The sequence below is a fragment of the Plutella xylostella genome, chromosome 19 (genome assembly GCF_932276165.1).
Source record: "Plutella xylostella chromosome 19, ilPluXylo3.1, whole genome shotgun sequence".
NCBI lineage: Eukaryota > Metazoa > Arthropoda > Insecta > Lepidoptera > Plutellidae > Plutella > Plutella xylostella.
The window spans coordinates 8,576,616-8,595,621 of record NC_063999.1 but is presented as its reverse complement, the minus strand read 5'-3'; the positions used below and the strand labels follow the sequence as shown (position 1 = coordinate 8,595,621).

At 36.6% G+C, this 19,006-nt stretch overlaps 2 protein-coding genes across 3 annotated transcripts; both read right to left on the bottom strand.

Moving 5' to 3' along the window:
* Positions 1 to 58: 58 nt before the first annotated feature.
* On the bottom strand, positions 59 to 7,500 carry LOC105390970. 2 transcript variants are annotated; one of them, XM_011562369.3, is made up of 13 exons: positions 7,338 to 7,500; positions 6,952 to 7,055; positions 6,649 to 6,720; positions 6,329 to 6,481; positions 5,806 to 6,004; positions 5,333 to 5,503; positions 4,585 to 4,745; positions 2,934 to 3,065; positions 2,561 to 2,635; positions 2,054 to 2,200; positions 1,224 to 1,349; positions 639 to 730; positions 59 to 377 (listed from the first exon to the last, which is right to left on the bottom strand). In XM_011562369.3, exons 1-13 carry the CDS (start codon positions 7,498 to 7,500, stop codon positions 176 to 178), a joined length of 1,797 nt encoding a protein of 598 aa, XP_011560671.3. In that variant the 3' UTR covers positions 59 to 175. The 2 variants fall into 2 exon arrangements, with proteins under 2 accessions (XP_011560671.3, XP_048483709.1); XM_048627752.1 differs by having other exon boundaries at positions 59 to 303.
* Positions 7,501 to 7,568: 68 nt separating this feature from the next.
* LOC105390972 (toll-like receptor 6) lies at positions 7,569 to 11,385 on the bottom strand. The gene is made up of 2 exons (XM_011562371.3): positions 11,088 to 11,385; positions 7,569 to 10,416 (listed from the first exon to the last, which is right to left on the bottom strand). The coding sequence occupies exons 1-2, from the start codon at positions 11,149 to 11,151 to the stop codon at positions 7,697 to 7,699; spliced, it is 2,784 nt and encodes a 927-aa protein (XP_011560673.3). The 5' UTR covers positions 11,152 to 11,385; the 3' UTR covers positions 7,569 to 7,696.
* Positions 11,386 to 19,006: the final 7,621 nt, after the last annotated feature.

Genomic DNA, 19,006 nt, shown 5'->3' with positions numbered 1-19,006 from the left:
TAGCATTAAAAAATCAGTCCCGAAATACGAACACAAAGAAATTACAAAACTCAGAATATGAACTCTCAATTATTTTATTGTGGTTTTATTTTTAAAAATGGCAATACCAGTCCTTGACTAAAGCGCCATCTATTGATTTAAAACTAAACTTTCTGTGGCAGTGCCATCTATGCACTCAAAGTGGTACTTTTTGTGTTTCCCTGTCTGTAAAATCCTCATCCCACGGGTAACCCTCAGCATATCCCACGGGAAACATGGCGGCGCACTCATCTTCCCCTGATTCCGTGTCGCGACTGACGTACTCTGGAAATAGGTCCATGAGCTGAAGAACTGGCACGTCTTTAACTGCTGACAGCATAAATGCTATGTGCATATCCCTGGAAAATTCGAACCAGTGTATTTATTTTAAAGAAACAGGGAGCTAAAACCGCTTAGTTATGCGGAATATTATGAAGTAGACTATTGAAGATTGTAATTGTCATTGATTTTTTAAGTAGAGTCGGCGCCACTTCTGAAATCCGATAGCCGCACGCAGCACTGGGCCTATAGAACTAAAATAACAGATTGTATTGTTTTTAGTTCCCGTTTTTGCCGTAAGACTTCAGTGGTGGCGGAGGGAACCTAACTACAAAACTTACGATTTAACAACTAAGTTCATAGAGTCGAATTGTTTTACGGTGAAGGCAATGTGTTTTGCCTCATACGGAGTGGTGCCACGAAAAATTCCCATCTGCAAGCATAATAGGTACTTAGATGTACTTAAATAATGAGGATAATTAATTAAGTAGGTATGGTATCATATAAGTACCTCGGAAAAATTCATTGCTATTTATGATATGTACATTCGTAGGTATTTGGTAGGTAGAGGTACCGACCGACAAGGTAGAATACATTATAGACAGTGATGATTTAATATAGACAAAGACAACATCTACCCACACTTCATAATATAACTGTTAGGCTGTTAGGGCCTGTTTCACAATGTCTGGATAATGGCTACCTGTGGGATATCATGGATTGACTGCCACTCTCTGTAATTAAGTTTTAGACAGTGACATCACGTTTTTTATCCAACGGGTAGCCATTATCCAGACATTTTGAGACAGGACCTTATATCCAATTCCACGGGGAATGACATCTGACAATACCCTTATTACGTTCGAATAAGGGTAGTTTTTGTTTGTATCGGATGTCTTTCCCCGCGGAATGGGATATAGTCTCACATGTATGACGTCACTCCTGCGGCTCGCCAGTGCGTCCACCGCCCTGTGTCTCTTGGAGGCCTGCAGCATCACCAGCACGTGAGGTGGAAGAACCTCGGGAGGCGGTGTGACTCGCTCTTGAACTAGCTGGAAGGAAGCCATCTTGAATTATCTGTCAAAAGTTGCAGGCAGTGTCCGCTAGAGGCGCCACTTTGTATGCGGAGAAAGATACATGTTGTAGTTTTTGTCCAAAGGATCCAGGTGCTAATGATCTACAGCTGTTCATTTATTATCAGCTGTATGTGTAGGGAGGGGCCCTAAGCAATGCCACAAATCTGAAACCTCAGCTTTTATTCTCATTCAACCATTACGGTACCGGCCACCATCAAAGATCTTCGTTCCAGCAGGCTGGTTTTGCGAAATAACCCTGGATAAGTACTCTCACACGATAGAAATAAAATAAAATATTTATTTATGGTATGTAGGTACATTGAACTATTATTCCCTACTAGCGTATTAGTTCAATGGGTAGGTAGGCACATTATTATACCATGGGTAGGCACTATCTATAGGTACATAGCTACAAACAAGGCAAAGACGCGCTGACACAGCGGTAAGGAATGTGAAACTAAATCCGTCTTGTTTATCAAATACAATAAATTAAAAATAATGTTGATACTTCGGTGCATTGGTATCTGCTTCTTATTTTGTTGTGTTACGTTAATTACCTACCTTCTGTTTATACAAGGTGTATTGTTGATAAGGAGATCAGATCAGATCAAACAAATAAGGAGATTCTTTGGTACCCTACGTATGATGAATATATATATAAGAACCTTAACTTAACTAACCTTTGGGAACAATATCGCTAGTCCGTTAGCCTTGGCCACTTCGCTGCGAGGCGCGTAGAACGCAGGCACCAACAGTCCTGGAGGTGGAAAATATTCACTCTCGTCTTCTTCTTCATCTAATATTTCAGTGCTTTCTTCTTCTAGCTCCTGAAAGTGCCAGCTTTAGTATTCTAGGTATTTTATCACACACACACGCACTCACGCCTTGTACTAATGTACTCCCTTGCGGGGTAGGCAGAGGTGCATTGCTGCACCCACTTTTCGTATTTAGGTATTTTATCGACGGTGATAAAAGGGAGGGGTTGTAAGTTAGATGAGCGTGTGGTCGTGTCTGTGCGTCATGTTATGTAGCTTACTGAGATTTTATCATGGAAGTAATAAGTACTGTTGTACGTAAGTACTTATTATTTCTATGGATTTTATTGATTTGGCTGTTCAATAAAGTCATTGTAACTACTTGAGTTAAGTACTTATAATACTGATGAATAATGTTATTTTGATAATTACCGGTTCGTTTGGTATGTCGATATCGACCTCTTCATCGTCAGACTCATCTTGAAGTTTATGTAGAGCATCAAGATCCTGTAATACCATAGAAGTAATAAACTAATGTAAAATATAGAACAACGCGGACTCGGGATATTCAATGCTGTAACATAATATCTAATAGCTCGGTGCAATAGAGTTGCTACAAAAAATACAGTATTTTATGAAGTAGAGACCAGGCTATGTAGCACGGTGCGCATTTAAAACGTGACAAAAGTTCTCCGTCGCGCTCGCTCTTGAAGCTGCGCGATGTGAGTGAGTGCGATGCAAAACTTATGTCACGTCTTAATTGCGCCCATGCTAGCCCTTAAGATTTATCATATTTATTACTCACACCAGTTTTCAGAAGTTGCATCTTTCTTTCTTCTTTCTCTTGTTTCTTCAGGAGTAAAGCCTCTTCCTTTGCGAGTCTCGCCATACGCCGCATTTCTGATAACCTCCTCGCCCTCTGCTCTATTTGTTCTTCCTGAAAAACCGTTCATCCTTCATTGTATTAAACCTTGTTTCTGTGTTCACCAAAAAACTCATTTTTTTTGCAGTGGCACCACTACAATTAAACAGTAGAGATTTACAGGTCACCAACAGAGCTACATTAATTTATAGCTGTCATAACTAAATGCGTATACGGGAGTAAGGGTGCTTACATAGAGAATCGGGTTCCCTGTAGGTGAAAGCGCTCACTCACGGAGCATTTCCCGGATTTTTAAATGTCATGAGCGCTTTCGCATAATCAGGTTACCGGTACAGGTAGATACTGAGAAAAAAGAACCATCTAAAAGAGCCATCCGCTCTATATACAAACTTGGTTCCAGGGATTCATTGAGAGAACTATTTAAAGAAATTAACATCCTTACAGTTCCATGTCAGTTCATTTTTTCCAATTTAATGTATGTACGAAAGAATATTTCAACTTTTGATACAATTGGCAGTAATCATGACATTAATACTAGGAACAAGCATAAGCTGGCTTTTCCAGCGATGCGTCTGGCGAAAGTTAATAAATCGTTTTTAGGGTACTGTATTAGATTTTATAATAAGCTTCCAGCAGAAGTTGCTCAAATGCCAGAGAATAAGTTTAAGTGTTACATTAAAGAGAAACTCAGTAAAAAAGCTTATTATAAAATTGATGATTACTTAGAGGACGTTAATGCATGGCTGTGATAAGTAGTTAGCTCTGCTCATATTATTATAATAATAATTATTAAGCTTATATGTATTGTATACCAACTAGTTTTAAGTCTTTTTTTGAAAAGATGGCTCAGGAGTTTCTTGCCTCCGTTCTTCTCCTTAGACAGAAAGAGCCCCCCCTTATCCGAACGGAGAGTAATTTGTAAAAATTGACGTTCATCAGAAAATTTTATATTTGTACGATGAATAAAAAAATTTGAGTTTGAGTTTGAGTTTTTACTGGGAACCCGATTCTCTGTGTAAGACCTTAATTCGGGAATCCAATACAAACCATTGGCACCTTAGATCTTGCGACAGTTGCAACCAACCCATTAAAATTCAGCCACTGACAAATCTGGCTAGCCAATCCTTTCACCACAGTGATAAACCTTAATCCAGCTTTAGTGCCCCAACACGGAAAAAAATATAAGTAGGTGTGTACGTAGTTTATTAATTTTACAGTGTTTATTGTTTATCCTAATCCTAACTTCCTAACTAATATTATAAATGCGAAAGTAACTGTGTCTGTCTGTCTGTCTGTTACTCTTTCACGCCAAAACTACTGAACGGATTTAAATGAAATTTGGTATACATATGGTCTAGACCCTGAGAATGAACATAGGCTACTTTTTATCCCGCAATTTACACGGGAAAACTTTTTAAGGCGAAGCGAAGCTCGCGGTAACAGCTAGTTATGTATAAATTATGTATGAAATATTAGATTATAATTTACATTAAGTGGCCAGCACAGAAACATGATATTGCTACTGAGAGGGGGTCAGCTCACTTTGCAGTCCACTGTACGAGTAAGTAAGTACCTTCTTCTTAATATTCTCTTCACGTCTCTGCCTGAGCACTTCCTCTCGACTTGGACTGAATGACTTGTAGCGGTCGAAGGCAGACTTCTGGATTTTCTGGTCGCTCGTTGACTTTCTGTCTTCCACGGCCGGTGCATCGTACAGGATTGAGCGGACGAGACCTGGTGATGACATGTAACATGTAACTGTTGATGTGCCTTAAATAAATAAATGATGAATGGGACCGATACACCGATTACTTTGTTTTTATTGTTTATTATGTATAAAATCTTAAATGTTAATAATGCACTTTTGTAGCCAGAGTGTTCACCTCGCTTGTAATAATATCAAACACGGCCATCCGAAGATAGATACCTACATATTTATACCTACATAATGAACACCCCACGATCCAAGTACAAATATCAGTCTTAAAACAAATATCTGTCGGCTGGGAAAGGCTAGAAACCTACATATTTATACCTACATAAATTTATTTTATTTTTATTTTATTTATTAACAAACACATATTGGTACATATAATTAACAGTATACAACACCACATAAGCCTTCAAAGGTTTGTGTGTGATGCGATTTTATCTACCATACAAGTTATTTTTAAGTAATGATTAACGTAGTCAAATGAACACCCCAAGATCCAAGTACAAATATCAGTCTTTAAACACATATCTGTCGGCTGGGAAACGAACCCGGGACCTTCAGCAGCCAGTCTCACTAACCACTACACCATTCGGTCGTCAACACCTACCAACGAAGTCCTTTTCCTCGTCCAGTATCCTGAAGCAGATGGCCAGCGCCGGAGACGAGGTCAGCGCGTGGATGGAAGCCTCATTCAGTAGCTCCGCTTCACCGTCATAGAGGATATCTTCAGCTACCTCCTTGGTCAACTGGATGTCTTCACGGCCCACCATTATTATGTCTGGAAAACGATAAGCGGATTTAAAGGTTCGATAGAAAGAAACAGGTGTTTCAGGATTCATTTGTATCAGTGTAATTACACTCGCAAGCAATGAAAAAGATCCAGTGACATAGCACCATATTACTCCTAAACGGAAAAGACTAGCTAAGACGCTGTCTGCAATATTGAAGTTGGTACATTTAAAAGCGCATGAGGACCACCACCAACTAAAAAAGTAAATATTATGATCAAATACTAAAGAAATTCTTTATTATTTATAAGTATTATATTAAGTATTATATGTTTATAGATAAGCAACCTACTATGCGTATCCCACCGCTCATACAGCTCCGGATGGGCGTGCTTAGCGTGAGGCCAAAAGAGGACGAAGTTTAGCATCTTCAAGTGTGGTGCCATGAGCGATGCGCGGTAGCGTTTCCGCTCCGCTTGTCGCTTCGCCCGCACCGCTTGCTTAAACGCAATTACTCGGGCATTCTCGGTGTTTCTCTCCTGGAGCCATAGCTGGAATTGAAGAGTTCTGCGGTGGATTTGGTCAAATACGGTCGGTCAGAAGAAAGGCAACCTTTTTATCCTTATCACAAGCCATCATGTCCCCATGACTGGGGCACGGGTCTCCTTCCAATAAAGGGAGGGTTTTAGGCCTAGTCCAACACGCGGGCACAGTGCGGATTGGTGCTTTTTCTCCTATCACTGGCCAAAAGTGGAGGTACTAAAACCTCAAATATACCTTTCATAGTCTTTTTTCTCCCTTAAGTGAGTACCTAGGAACTACATAATTATCTCTTTTACTCTTGGCTAAACCAGACAACAGTAAAATATACTAACTTCTTCTTCTGGAGTGAACTGGTCCAGGTCATAGGTGGGTCGGTCTAGATCCAGAGCATCCTGGTGTTTGTGGAAATGGTCTAATTCCTGTCGAGCCACTTCCAGAAGCCTGATGCTGTCCATGCCGCGGAATATTCGAGTTATTTTCTTGTTCTGGAAACGTTTATTTAAATAATAATAAATATGTGGGCACATCTCACACACAGCCATCCGACCCTTAGCTAGGCAGGGCCTGTGATATGGGTATCAGATAATTCATTGAATTAAATATGTATGCTATTAACGTAAGGTTTTATATTTAAAATAATTATTGAACTTACTTTAATAAACAGAAAAAGTGGCTCACTTTGGTTTTTAAAACGTTCGAAAATACTAATTTCGTCGACTAATACCTGCAATATGTAAGATTATAAGAGTACTACTATAAGATTACGCGAGTGAATATAAAATATCTTTGTAAGTATGTACCTACCCCACGTATAAATAATATAACAACAACAACACGTTATAGGTAAATTCAATATAAGATCCATCGAAGTACTTAGAAAAAAAGGAAGAAAATCATGTGCACTAATGTGTAATAAACTTCACTGATAGACAAATCAGAAAAAGTTATACTAAACTCTTAACATGAGTATTTCTCCATCGCTCCACTGGAGCTTGATGATGGCTAGTGTCCGGTCCAGGGCAGTGCAGGGCCCAAAGCATGATGAATATATTTCAGCACCTTCACAGAAAAATATCCTACTAGTATTATAAAAGCGAAACTTTTGTGTAAAAGTACTGATCGTTTTTTTATGGAATTTGGTATGCACTAAGCTTAAACTCTGGTTTAAAATATTACAATTTTATCCCAGAATTTCCCAAAAAAAAGGAAAGGGAAAAGCTAGTTATAAATAATTATGATGGTTGAGTTCAATGTCTTTTGGTCTGGATCTACAATTATCAGGAATCTGCGGCTATTTCTCCAAACTTATACATCTTCTACCAATATAGGGGAAAAACTTACAAATGAGTATGTTTTTATTATGATTCAAAATGAGCTCTAACTCCCACTCATTGCTGACATCTTTAACTATTTCTATTTTATTTTTGGCCATTATCTTTGCTTTCCTGTTGCTAAATTTGTCGTTTTGTAACTGGGTCACTAAATCAGTAGGGCCATGTCCCATGAAATAAAGATAAAGGTAGGTACTATTTTAGATAACATTTTATTCCGCATTGTAATTAAACAAAAAAGTCTCATTATTATGATTTAATCACAGATGAATTTTACAAATTATAATTACTCACACACTTGCTTATACCTATAATTTACGTGTAGTTTAGTTCTTAAATTCAGATAAAGAGGTTAAACTAAACTATGTGTTAGGATAATAAATCACTATTAAATTCAGAGCCGTTTAGTTCAACCGAACCTCTTAGTTGGGCTCTAGATTCGCCTCTTACATTCCCTCTGTTGAAAGAATCGAATCTTTTAGTATAGAATAATACAAATGCCCCTCCAAAGAAAGCCGATGCAGCTATACAAAACAAAATGAAAAATATATTCCCAGTAGAAAACGAACTATCTGTTGTATCTACGAAGTCATCGTCTGAAGCGACTGTTTCATTCAGATCACCACATCGAATGCCGTTCACATTGTCTTCATGAAATATCTTATGTATTGATGTAACATCAACCTGTCTGAATATTATCGTTTGATTGAAATTCTTAATGTTCTTTACTATTTCTTTACAAGATAATGGATTACCCCCCAAACTGATGGTCGTGAGTTTAGGCAGAATAGACACCAATCCCTCAACGTCAAATCGATCTAGCCTGTTATAATCAATAATTAATCTTTTTAATTCGTTACATTCGTGAAATATATTGACGTCTAGTTCTTGAATATAATTATTGGATATATCTATACTTTCAGCATTATGAAGCCCACGAAAACTTCCGTATCTTAGTTGATTTACATGATTGTTAGATAGGTTTAGTGCTTTTAATGCTTTGGCATTGAGAAATGTACCTGGAATTATTTTAGAGATATGATTTTGACTTATATCTAATGCTTGTAAGTTTTGTAGACCTAAAAAGAATGTACTGTTAATAGAAGTAAAGCTATTATTGCTGACATTTATTTCTACGATGTCTTTAAAATATTGTAAATTAATACTGTTCAATTGATTAGCTGATAAGTCTAGTTTGACTAACTTTGTTAATGTGTTCGTTCTAGGACTATTGAAAACTTTAAGCTGGTTGTGAGATATGATAATAACTTTAACATTAGGAAAGTCTTCAAATGATATTTTAGATACATCAACAAAGTTATTGTAGGCAACATCTAAGTAGATGACCTGTGAAATATTATGGAACGGGTGATCAAGGCAATTAAGTTTATTGTTAGAAAGGTAAAGTGCCTTCAAACTACTTAAACTGCTATTAGGAAACGACAGTTGTGATATTGAATTATAAGATAAATCTAAGCTAAACATATTGTTCATATCCAAAAAATTATTAGATTCAAATACTTCTATGTTATTACTAGATAAATTTAATCTAGCCAAAAGCGGTAGATCTACAAAACTATTATTTTCAACTTTCGTTACAAAGAAGTCACTTAAATCTAAATACCTAAGATATTTTGCTGGACTAAACATACCTTTTTTAATTGGACCTTTAAGACTATTTCCTCTAAGATAAAGATACTGGAGCTTATTTAATGGCAACGAATACTGTGCTACGGTAAAAATATTATTATCTGATAAATTTAAAGTTTTAACTGAAGTTTGGTTTATGAAGGTTTTAGGGGGTATTGTTGTAATGTTATTTTTACTCAAATTAATGACGGTCACATTTTCCAAGGTATCTGTGAAAAAACAAACATTTGATATAAAATTGTTCGATAAATCAATTACTTGCAGATTGTGTAAATTTGCGAATGATGAACAACCGATATCTTTTATCTTGTTTCTGCTTATTTTTAATGTTTGTAATATTTCCATATCTTTAAAGGCAAAATCTTGAAGGGCAGTAATGTTTTGGTTGTAAATATTTAACTCTGTTATGTTTTTTATCCCGCTGAAAGTATTACCTGTAATAGATCCACTTATGTTGTTGTTTTCTAGATTCAAGTATTCAAGTTTATTATGCGCAAATGCTTTGTCGTGGATATTTGATATAGAGTTATTGTAAAAATTTAGTTGTTTTAGATCTTTATTGTTAAAAAACATGAAATTTTCAATGCTAGACGTTATTTTATTGTAACTTAAATCAATATTTTCAAGTGAAAAAGCTTGGTTAAAACAATTGCCTTCAACAATTTCTATGTCACTATGCGATATATTTACAGTTTTTAGAAATGTAAGCCTATTTAGTTCATAGCCAGAGATCTTAGTGAATGCATTGTAGGAAATATCTAAATAAGAAATACTCGACGCATCCAGCAGAGTCAGGTTTAGGGATTGTAATGAGTTATATTGCAGATACAACGATTTCAGAGACTTCAAACCATTAAAACTATGCTCCGACATGACAGAGATAAGATTGTCGTGCAAGTACAAATACTCTAATTTCAACATACGAATAAAAGTATCAGCATTTAAAGTAGCTATCCTATTAAAACTTAAATCTAATGAGAGCAACTCGGGATCTTTAGTGTCCCCCATGAACATATTATCGGAATTTATGTCTTCAATGACATTATGAGACAAATTCAAAGTGTAAAGATTCACATAATCTTTGAAGACATGGCCCTCTATAATATGAATTTCATTGTATGACAAGTCCAAGTATAGTGTTTTGGTGTAATATCTGAAGGCATTAGGTTCTATATGACGCCAGGAGTTGTTCACAGCCTTCATGTCCCTGACTCTTGAGTCAAAGTTTGTGGAGCCGAAGAAAGCTGAAGTGAGTCGTTCAGAGGTGGTGTTCTGTATGATGAACTTGACGTAGGGGTCACTGTGACAGTTGGGGTTGTTGATGCTGCCGGAGTGGAGCTTGCACCTGACAGAGTAGGTGCAGCCGGAGATCATGTCCTCGATGCTACACAAGCCTTCCACCAGGCTGTATTGTGTGATCAGACAAATGACGGAGACGTCTGCAATGCCGAAAAGGTTTCTATTGAATAGGAAATTGGGGAAAAGCAGATGTTCACGGGATTTTCTAGGTCCAGTTTAGAGACCAGCGAGTTTAATTCTGTTTTTTTACAAAATAATTATAAAAGGGTTCGTTGAATGTATGACGTAGAGTACGTAGAGGATACATTTCAAGCAAACCTAGGATCATCATCATCAGCCAATAATCATCCACTGCTGGACATAGGCACAACACTCGGTCCTCGGCCTTCCTCATCCAACCACTACCCGCCACCCGCCTAAGGTCGTCAGTCCAGCGGGCAGGAGGGCGTCCTACGCTGCGTTTGCCTGTTCGTGGTCTCCACTCGAGAACTCGTCTACCCCAACGGTTATCGGTTCTCCGGCAGATATGACCAGCCCACTGCCACTTCAGCTTGCATATTTTGACAGCTATGTCGGTAACCTTAGTCCTCTGACGGATAATCTCATTTCTGATATGATCCGTCAGAAAAACCCCAAGCATAGCTCTCTGCATAGCACGCTGAGCGACTTTAAATCGGTGGACCAGTCCTACCGTCAGTGTCCACGTCTCTGCAGTTGCACCATACGTCATCACTGGCAGGACGCACTGGTTGAAGACTTTTGTCTTCAGGCTCTGAACCTAAGGTACTCATATTATTATGAAGGTACTTACACAAGTATCCGACGCCCATTTTGTTTATTGGCCGTGTGATTTTGTTAATATAAATGCAGTGCATTTATTTATCGACTGGTAACCGCACTTCCATTACTTACAGTTTACACCAAAGATAACGTTAACACTGAGTAAAATTAAACTTGCATTGTGTATAGTATCTAACTCAGATACGGAATTGTTAATACAGAACTTTGTACTAAGTGATTATATGTTTATTGTTATAATTACAAAGAGACAAAAGAAAAAATCTGGTCTATACGAGCGCTGATAAACAAATTATGCGTACGGATCCTTTACACACTGACTTTAGGACAGAAAATACTATAGAGCTACCTAATTGTATGATAAACAATATATATGTCGCAGTAAGATAGTTATAGCCGTATTATAGTTATATCCCTAGGGATATGATTATATACCGGAACATAGTTATACGAAAGCGATTCATTACTATCTCACTAGGGATATAGTTATAAAACGGACCAAGTTTAGTGATTATAGTTATATTACTAGATTAAGTTCAGTGTTATAAATATATTACTTGATTAAACTTAGTGAAATAGAAATGTACCACATAGAATTAAATAAAATGATAGTATATTGGTTTTATCTTTATAAAAAAATCTGCTTTGTGATTCTGCAGTTAGTTACTTTGTGTCATTAACACGTATTAAAGAAATTTAAATTATAATTAAAACAATCATATTTTTTGGAATGCAAGCATTAACAATAAAATCAAAACTAAACAAAATTTTAAAAGTCTTTTAAAGTAAATCAACAGTTTTGAGATATCTTTATATCTTATTAATTATCAACTAAGGTAAGATCATGGTTTCATTAAAAATATTTTAAATTTTTTGTTCGGACAAGTAGAGGAATAGTGACATCTAGAATAACATAGCACTGGATGCTTCTTACAGGCACATCTTTTAGTAGAACACCTATTCGTTATATTACAGGAACATTTTCAATAAACTTGGCATCAAAGCCAAAATGTTTTATCTTTATTCATTAAAAAATCTACATTATTTATGTAGGTATAGGTATCCTGCAGTTACAATACTTTGTAATATGAAATTAAAGTAATTGAAATTATGGTTAAAACGATCATATTTTTGGAATTTAAGGCATTAACAATAAGTACAATTAAAACTAATCAAACAAATCTTTTTAAACTAATCAACAGTTTTGAGATATCTTTATTTCTTATCAAGTAAGGTGAGATCTTGGTTTCACTCAAATAGCTATTTCACTAAACTTAATCTAGTAATATAACTATATCACTAAACTTGGTCCGTTTTATAACTATATTCCTAGTGAGATAGTAATGAATCGCTTTCGTATAACTATATTCCGGTATATAATCATATCCCTAGGGATATAACTATATTACGGCTATAACTATCTTACTGCGACATATATAAACATTCGACTGCATAATTTATTTATTTATTTATTTACACATCATACATAACATTACAGGCTAGAGACCTATGGCGTTACATATGGTTATTTCTTAAAACACAAACTACAAATTGTAAACTTATCATTATACTTATATCTTAACATCATTTACTATACCTAACTATATTACTTAAGTACGTTTACATAATGGACGAACCTTTCATTCCGATCGATCTCTGCCATACTTTTACACGCTCTCAACACGGTGTTGAGTGAGTCGGCAAACAAGTCGACACCGGGCTGAGCGGCGAGCAGCCGGGCTAGCAGGCGCCGGCCGCGCGGCACCGGAGACTCCCGGTACAAGTTGGTGTGCGAGGGTGCCTCTGCCAAAAGCATGTGTCTCCTAGCTCTCATAAAATTGTTAGGTACAAAAAGCACTAGTGCCGTTATAAGTTTAACGTGTCAGTTTACCTATCAAGAACTTGTTTGACAATGATTTTGGTTGGGTGTCTTGTCTATGTCTCGTAGCGACTAAACAAAGTTCTCAGGCAGATAACTAGCTCGTATTTAAGTAGGTATATCATAAGAATCACTTTTATAAATTTCAAAAACTAAATAATACTTAATAAGCAGTACTTATTAAAACTACTACTTGATGTAAATGCACTTAAATTTCATAGATAAAAATTTACAATGTTTACACTCCACAGTTTTCGCATTCTCCCCGGAAGTACTTATCTACAGTTGGAGCCACCAACTACGCTATCCACCAACCATTGATAGTTATACTCGTACAAATACTGGCTGTTCCCGCGAGCTTCGCTTCGCCTTAAAAGGTTGTCCCGTGGGAATTCTGCGATAAAAAGTAGCCTATGTATTAATCCAGGGTGTCATCTGACTCCACAGGTACTTACCAAATTTCATCAAAATCGGTTCAGCCGTTTTGCCGTGAAGAAGTAACAAACACACATACTCACAGACTTTCTCCTTTATATAGTATTAGTAGGATACAAAATATACACTCATGCATACATTGCTTTATTCTTTGGGAATAAACCTAAGTATTTTGTATACAATAAGATAGGTTACCTAGTGACTATGGATATTTGAATTTAATCACACCACACAGCCACAAAATATAATCCATGAGTATGTTGATCATATACAGACGAAAATTGCAGAGAGATTCTCATCTACTCAATCAAAATATAATAATAATATAGCCTTTATTCCCAAAACAAAGTAAAAATAATAATATTAAAGTTGCAATAATTATTAACATTAGTTTACAAATTCATAAACATTTTATTAATTAACAAATAAGATTTCATTTGATTAACAATTTATAAAATCGGATAATTGTATTTTAGGTGAATAATTGAATTAATAGTATATGATAAGGTTATAATTGATATGATTAATTGTCTAACCTAACAAAATAGTCATTTATTAAATAAAATTTATACTGTAGAATGTCAGACAATTGTATTTTAAATTAATAAATTGAATTAATAGTGTAGGATAAAATGAATATGATAATTAATTGACTAACTAACAAAATCAACATACATTTATAATCTAGAGTTAATATTTGGGCACCCGTGCTTGGGTAAAGGCCTCCTCCATATATTTCCAGGTCTTTCTCTCTTGGGCCGTTCTCGTCCAGGTGTGTCCGGCAACCTCGACTATGTCATCGCACCAGCGTTGTTTGGGCCTTCCCACTGGTCTGCGGCCATCTCTGGGGGCCAGTGCAGGACACGTTCGCTCCATCGTCCATCTGTAGCTCTAGCGATATGACCGGCCCATTTCCACTTAAGTTCACAGACTGTGGAAGCTGCATCAACTATTCTTGTGGTAGCTCTTATGTCCAGATTTCTGATTTCTGATTCTGTCTTTAATCAAAATATCGACGGTGGAAAGGCAAAATGGTTTAAGCGCCATGACATAAAATGTTCACCAGAGCGATTTAAAGTTTGAAATTTTCGAAAAAAAATCATATCTCTGTAATTATTCTAGCTATGGCTTTGAAAATTAAAATACGTTAAATTGAAATAGTTTTCTATGTTATTCTGTATATAAAATGAATGTACATATTCTATTTACTGAAATAAGGGACATAAGACATAGGCATCTGAAATCTCAGTCAGGTAAAATTGGCTTAAACGACATTAACATTTTAATAAAATACAAGTAAAAACAATTTAAACACCAAGGAGATTTAACCATCACACCAGGATAATGTTTTATAATAATTTATGTTACTTTAAACATTCCATAAGAATGAATTAACCGCCAGACTAAGGCAATTTATATCTAAGATGAATGACTTAAAGAATAAATGAACTTATAATTGGACCTCAGAACTCGAGAACGGTTGAACCGATTTTGGTCTAGAAACATTTGTGGAAGTCCAGGGAAGGTATAAAAGGTAAGTAGGGTAGGGTAGGGTAGGGTAGGGTAGGGTAGGGTAGGGTAGGGTAGGGTAGGGTAGGGTAGGGTAGAGTAGGGTAGGGTAGGGTAGGGTAAGAAGCGATACCTGCGGGCCAGCTAGATTGAAAACAAAAAATTCATAATATCTCACCAAGTCGAGCAAAGAAGCGGCATGGCCGTACCTTTTCTCGAAGCATTATTTTATTACCTATAAACTTTATTAACATATTGTTCACCGCGAAATCACTTTGAGATTGAGATCCAAGTGATCAGCAGGTTTACTTATTCATTAATTAATAATCATAATCCAACCGACATTTCTTCGTCCGTCTCTATGCCACCATTCTGTCACCGCCTTTGTCCACCTTCCGTCCTGCCTTCGAGCCAAGTTTCCTGCCGACTCCCATTTCAGTTCCGTGACCTGCATACCGACGTCGAAGACTTTTGTCTTTTGGTGATTTACCACGCTGGGAATACGGTCTGTAAGCGAAATTCTTAACATGGATCGCTCCATAGCTCTCTGTGCAACTCTGATTCGGTGCACAGTTTCCTTGGTCAGCGTCCATGTATCGGCACCGTATGTTAGTGTGGGCAAGACACATAAGCAATTATCAATCCATAAGCAGCGTCGCTCGCTTTAAACTATCTGTCAGATTCATACAAGATACGCTAGATTTGATAAGCAAGCGACGATGCTTTAGGATTGTTAATGGCTAAGTTTTAGTGGTGGTAACCCCAAAGGACTATCACAATGTGAGTTGGGTCTCACCCGACAGCCGGACCGAGAACCAAATCGACCGACGATTAGTCGAAAATGGAGACACTTCTGGATGTTAGGAATAAGAGGGTTGCTGATGTCAATAGTGATCACCACTTAGTCGATGGAAAAATGTGCTTGAAGATAGCGGGAGTTTAGGAGCAGGCCACAAGATCTGCCAAAGGTGTCGTGTAAATAAGCTGCAGGACCCACAAGTTAGAAGAAAACTTAGTATCCAGATCGGCAACAACTGGCATCAAAGACGTGTTGTTAAAAATTTGCGAAGAAATAATAAGGCACAAGGAACACTTAAAGAATGAATGGATGTCTAAAGAAACATGGGATATGATCAACCATCAAGGAAGACTTAACGTCGAACTAGACGACCATTCTAAAGAAGCACTTGCGTACGAGTATTTTCTTTGTGAACTTAATATCAAACGAAATTTATAAAAGGACAAACGCTGCTAGGGGTAACCCTATATCCAGCGATGGTCTCATCGGCTGCCATAGGAAACATGAAGGATATACTATACAAAGCATCTTGAAGAACATTGCAACAAAACCCAGGATATCTCCTTGTTACTATGAAAGATTGACTTTCAAGATGGTATGGCCACATTGCCGAAGATTTTTATTGATCCTAACCACCACCTGGGGAGTTGGATGCAGATGCAAATATACCAGGAGCATCTTGTATCTTGATGCATAATCGTAATCATTATGATTAATAAAATCGGCAGGTCTTACAGGCTAGTCAGAGGCCTTCGGGTGGCTTGAAAACGTCTGAGAGTTGGGTAGCCCACTTACCCGAAAACTCTCTCAGCACAAGATTGCTTGTGTTGGGGCCCAATAACCCGCGCTAGGCCAACGTGGTAGACTAGGCCTAAACCATTCCTTCATTGGAAGGAGACCCGTGCCCCAGGAGTGGGGACGTAATGGTTCGTGATGAGATTTATGACTATCCTGCATCTTGACAGAAATTTAAATATCCAACCCCCGAATAAGACGAATTGATACGGACCATACGATCGCTGAAGAGCGGCAAAGTACCAGGGAACGATGGATTTCCTACGGTGGCATAAAAACCAGGATAGATGGAATATACCAGATATTGCACTCTTCAGCGATGGAGGATGATGAAGTGAAGTTAGAGAAAAGTTAATTTAATTCATGTCCAACTTTTTCCTATAAGGTTTGCTTTTCGTTGAAATACTTTATTCTGAAAATTATGGGATACAAACAGGTCGTGGTACTCGTGGTCACTGGTCTTCTATTTCGTATAATTACCTAACAATTATCAAAATCGGTTAAGTTGATCCAGAGAGTTGCGCTTGGGAACACATTTTCGGTTAGATTTTTATATAGATAAGAAATCCTGTTTCTGACTAGATTTCGATATAAATTATTTATGAATAAGTTTATTTATGATATATAATTATTATTTTGTATAAAAAGTAATGTCATGTTAATACAATACAAATATTTTACATTAAGAACCATATTGTCATAGAAAAAATATTTTATAAAAAATAAATATTTGGTTGGATCCTTTTAGAGAAACGTTAAAATTCCCTACTTGCATAGAAACACAATTTAGGCGAAAGGATCCAAGTGCATATTTATAACTCAATAAATATTAATTATAGCAACACTATTATTTAGAACCTGTGTAAAGAGTAATATAATAGATATCATAATTTAATGTAGTTATCGGTGATATAATCAAAAAATATTTACAGTTTTATACTGGCGAACGAATCTGAGTTTGTACCTACGTAATTACGCTGCGCACGCGGCGCCAACTGTCGCATAGACGCACGTCCTCTCCCAATGAACGTCCCGGCGGGGTGCTGAAGCGACACCTTTCCAACCGGTCCTATTTATATTATTGGCGTTTTCACACAATATCCTTCTGGATATAACAGCTTAAACACCATAGACCGCTTCATTGCGATTCTTTTGAATTGTTTTATATCACTTATATCAATTATCTACAAATCGCAAAAAACTGCTTAAGTGCCAATTGTACCACTAAACAGATTTAGGTAAAGTTGTATTAACCGCCAAACGCCGCGAGTAAGGCTGACTGGTAAAATGGTTTAAGTGCCAGTATGGCTTCAAATTACAAAATTGTAAAATGTATTAAGTGATTTTATGTTATTTTTGACCAGAAGGCATTTTGTTTTATATCAATTACGCAATCAGGTAGGTCGCTTAAGTAACTAATGATACAAATTCACGTTAGTTCAAAATGAATTAAGTCACAATGTTTTACTGTTTTAGTGAGGGTACAATGTTTTATATAACTTTAGTTTTGATCAAGTATGTTTGAACATACAAATGACAAAAAAAGTGGCTCTTAATACAAGAAAAAAGTATTAAGATTTCCAAAATCACCGTTGTCTTAAGCGCCAAAAAGTGCTCAGATCGAAACGAGACCCGCACCATTCGAAAGAGAAAAACCAGGCGATTCCAACGGTATATATAACTCATATTCGCCAAAAGTGGCGGATAATACATTTTGCCTTTCCACCGTCGATATAAGAAATTTAAAAATAAATAAATTTGGAAACGTTGCTCTTAAATAAGTAGACGTTTTTTAAACTATTTCCAATTTTTTTTTACTCCTTTTTATGACTACGCTTGTATCTATATTATATCTGTTATATCATCATCATCATCATCAGTCTATAGCAAGTCCACTGCTGGACGTAGGCCTGTCCCAAAGCACGCCACTGGATGCGATCTTTAGCTTTCCGCATCCAATCATAACCAGCCACACCAGATCTTTACTTATAAAAAAAATTACTATTTATAAAAAGTCCCCAAAAAATTATCCCAAGAAAAAGAAGAGCAACCCCTAAGTATTCATAGTAAATTATTATCATCATAATCATCAGAACGTAATCGTCGTAGCTTAAAAAATGTCGATACCAAAATAAAATGGCCCCAATTTTTTTTTAATTCTTAATAAAGATTCAATAAAATATTTTCATTTTTAGGTAATGTTGGCACCTCTGCCTACCTCGCAAGGGAGTTCATTAAGTACAAGGTGTGAGTGTTTGTTGTTGTGTTTGGTAATCTTCTTATGCGCTGTTGAAGGTAACTTTAAAACGACTGTTCCATTTAGGAATAATTTGGGGCTTTTGTCACTGGAACTATTTAATTGCTCGCGAGTGTAGGTATTTTAAAATATTATGATAAATAAATAATAATAAATATGTGGGGACATCTCACACACGGCCATCCGACCCCAAGCTAGGCAGAACCTGTGTTATGGGTGTCGGACAGCTGATATATCTACACAAATACATAGATAGAT

What these genes read in the sequence shown, in the direction of transcription:
- LOC105390970 (XM_011562369.3), bottom strand. Translation starts at nt 7,500, where the DNA reads ATGGGACATGGCCCTACTGATTTAGTGACCCAGTTACAAAACGACAAA. An exon ending in TAATAAAAACATACTCATTT is followed by an intron (nt 7,056 to 7,337) that starts GTAAGTTTTTCC and finishes TTTTCTGTGAAG; the next exon opens with GTGCTGAAATATATTCATCA. An exon ending in AGTTCACTCCAGAAGAAGAA is followed by an intron (nt 6,005 to 6,328) that starts GTTAGTATATTT and finishes CTTCAATTCCAG; the next exon opens with CTATGGCTCCAGGAGAGAAA.
- LOC105390972 (XM_011562371.3), bottom strand. Translation starts at nt 11,151, where the DNA reads ATGCACTGCATTTATATTAACAAAATCACACGGCCAATAAACAAAATG. An exon ending in AATGGGCGTCGGATACTTGT is followed by an intron (nt 10,417 to 11,087) that starts GTAAGTACCTTC and finishes TCGGCATTGCAG; the next exon opens with ACGTCTCCGTCATTTGTCTG.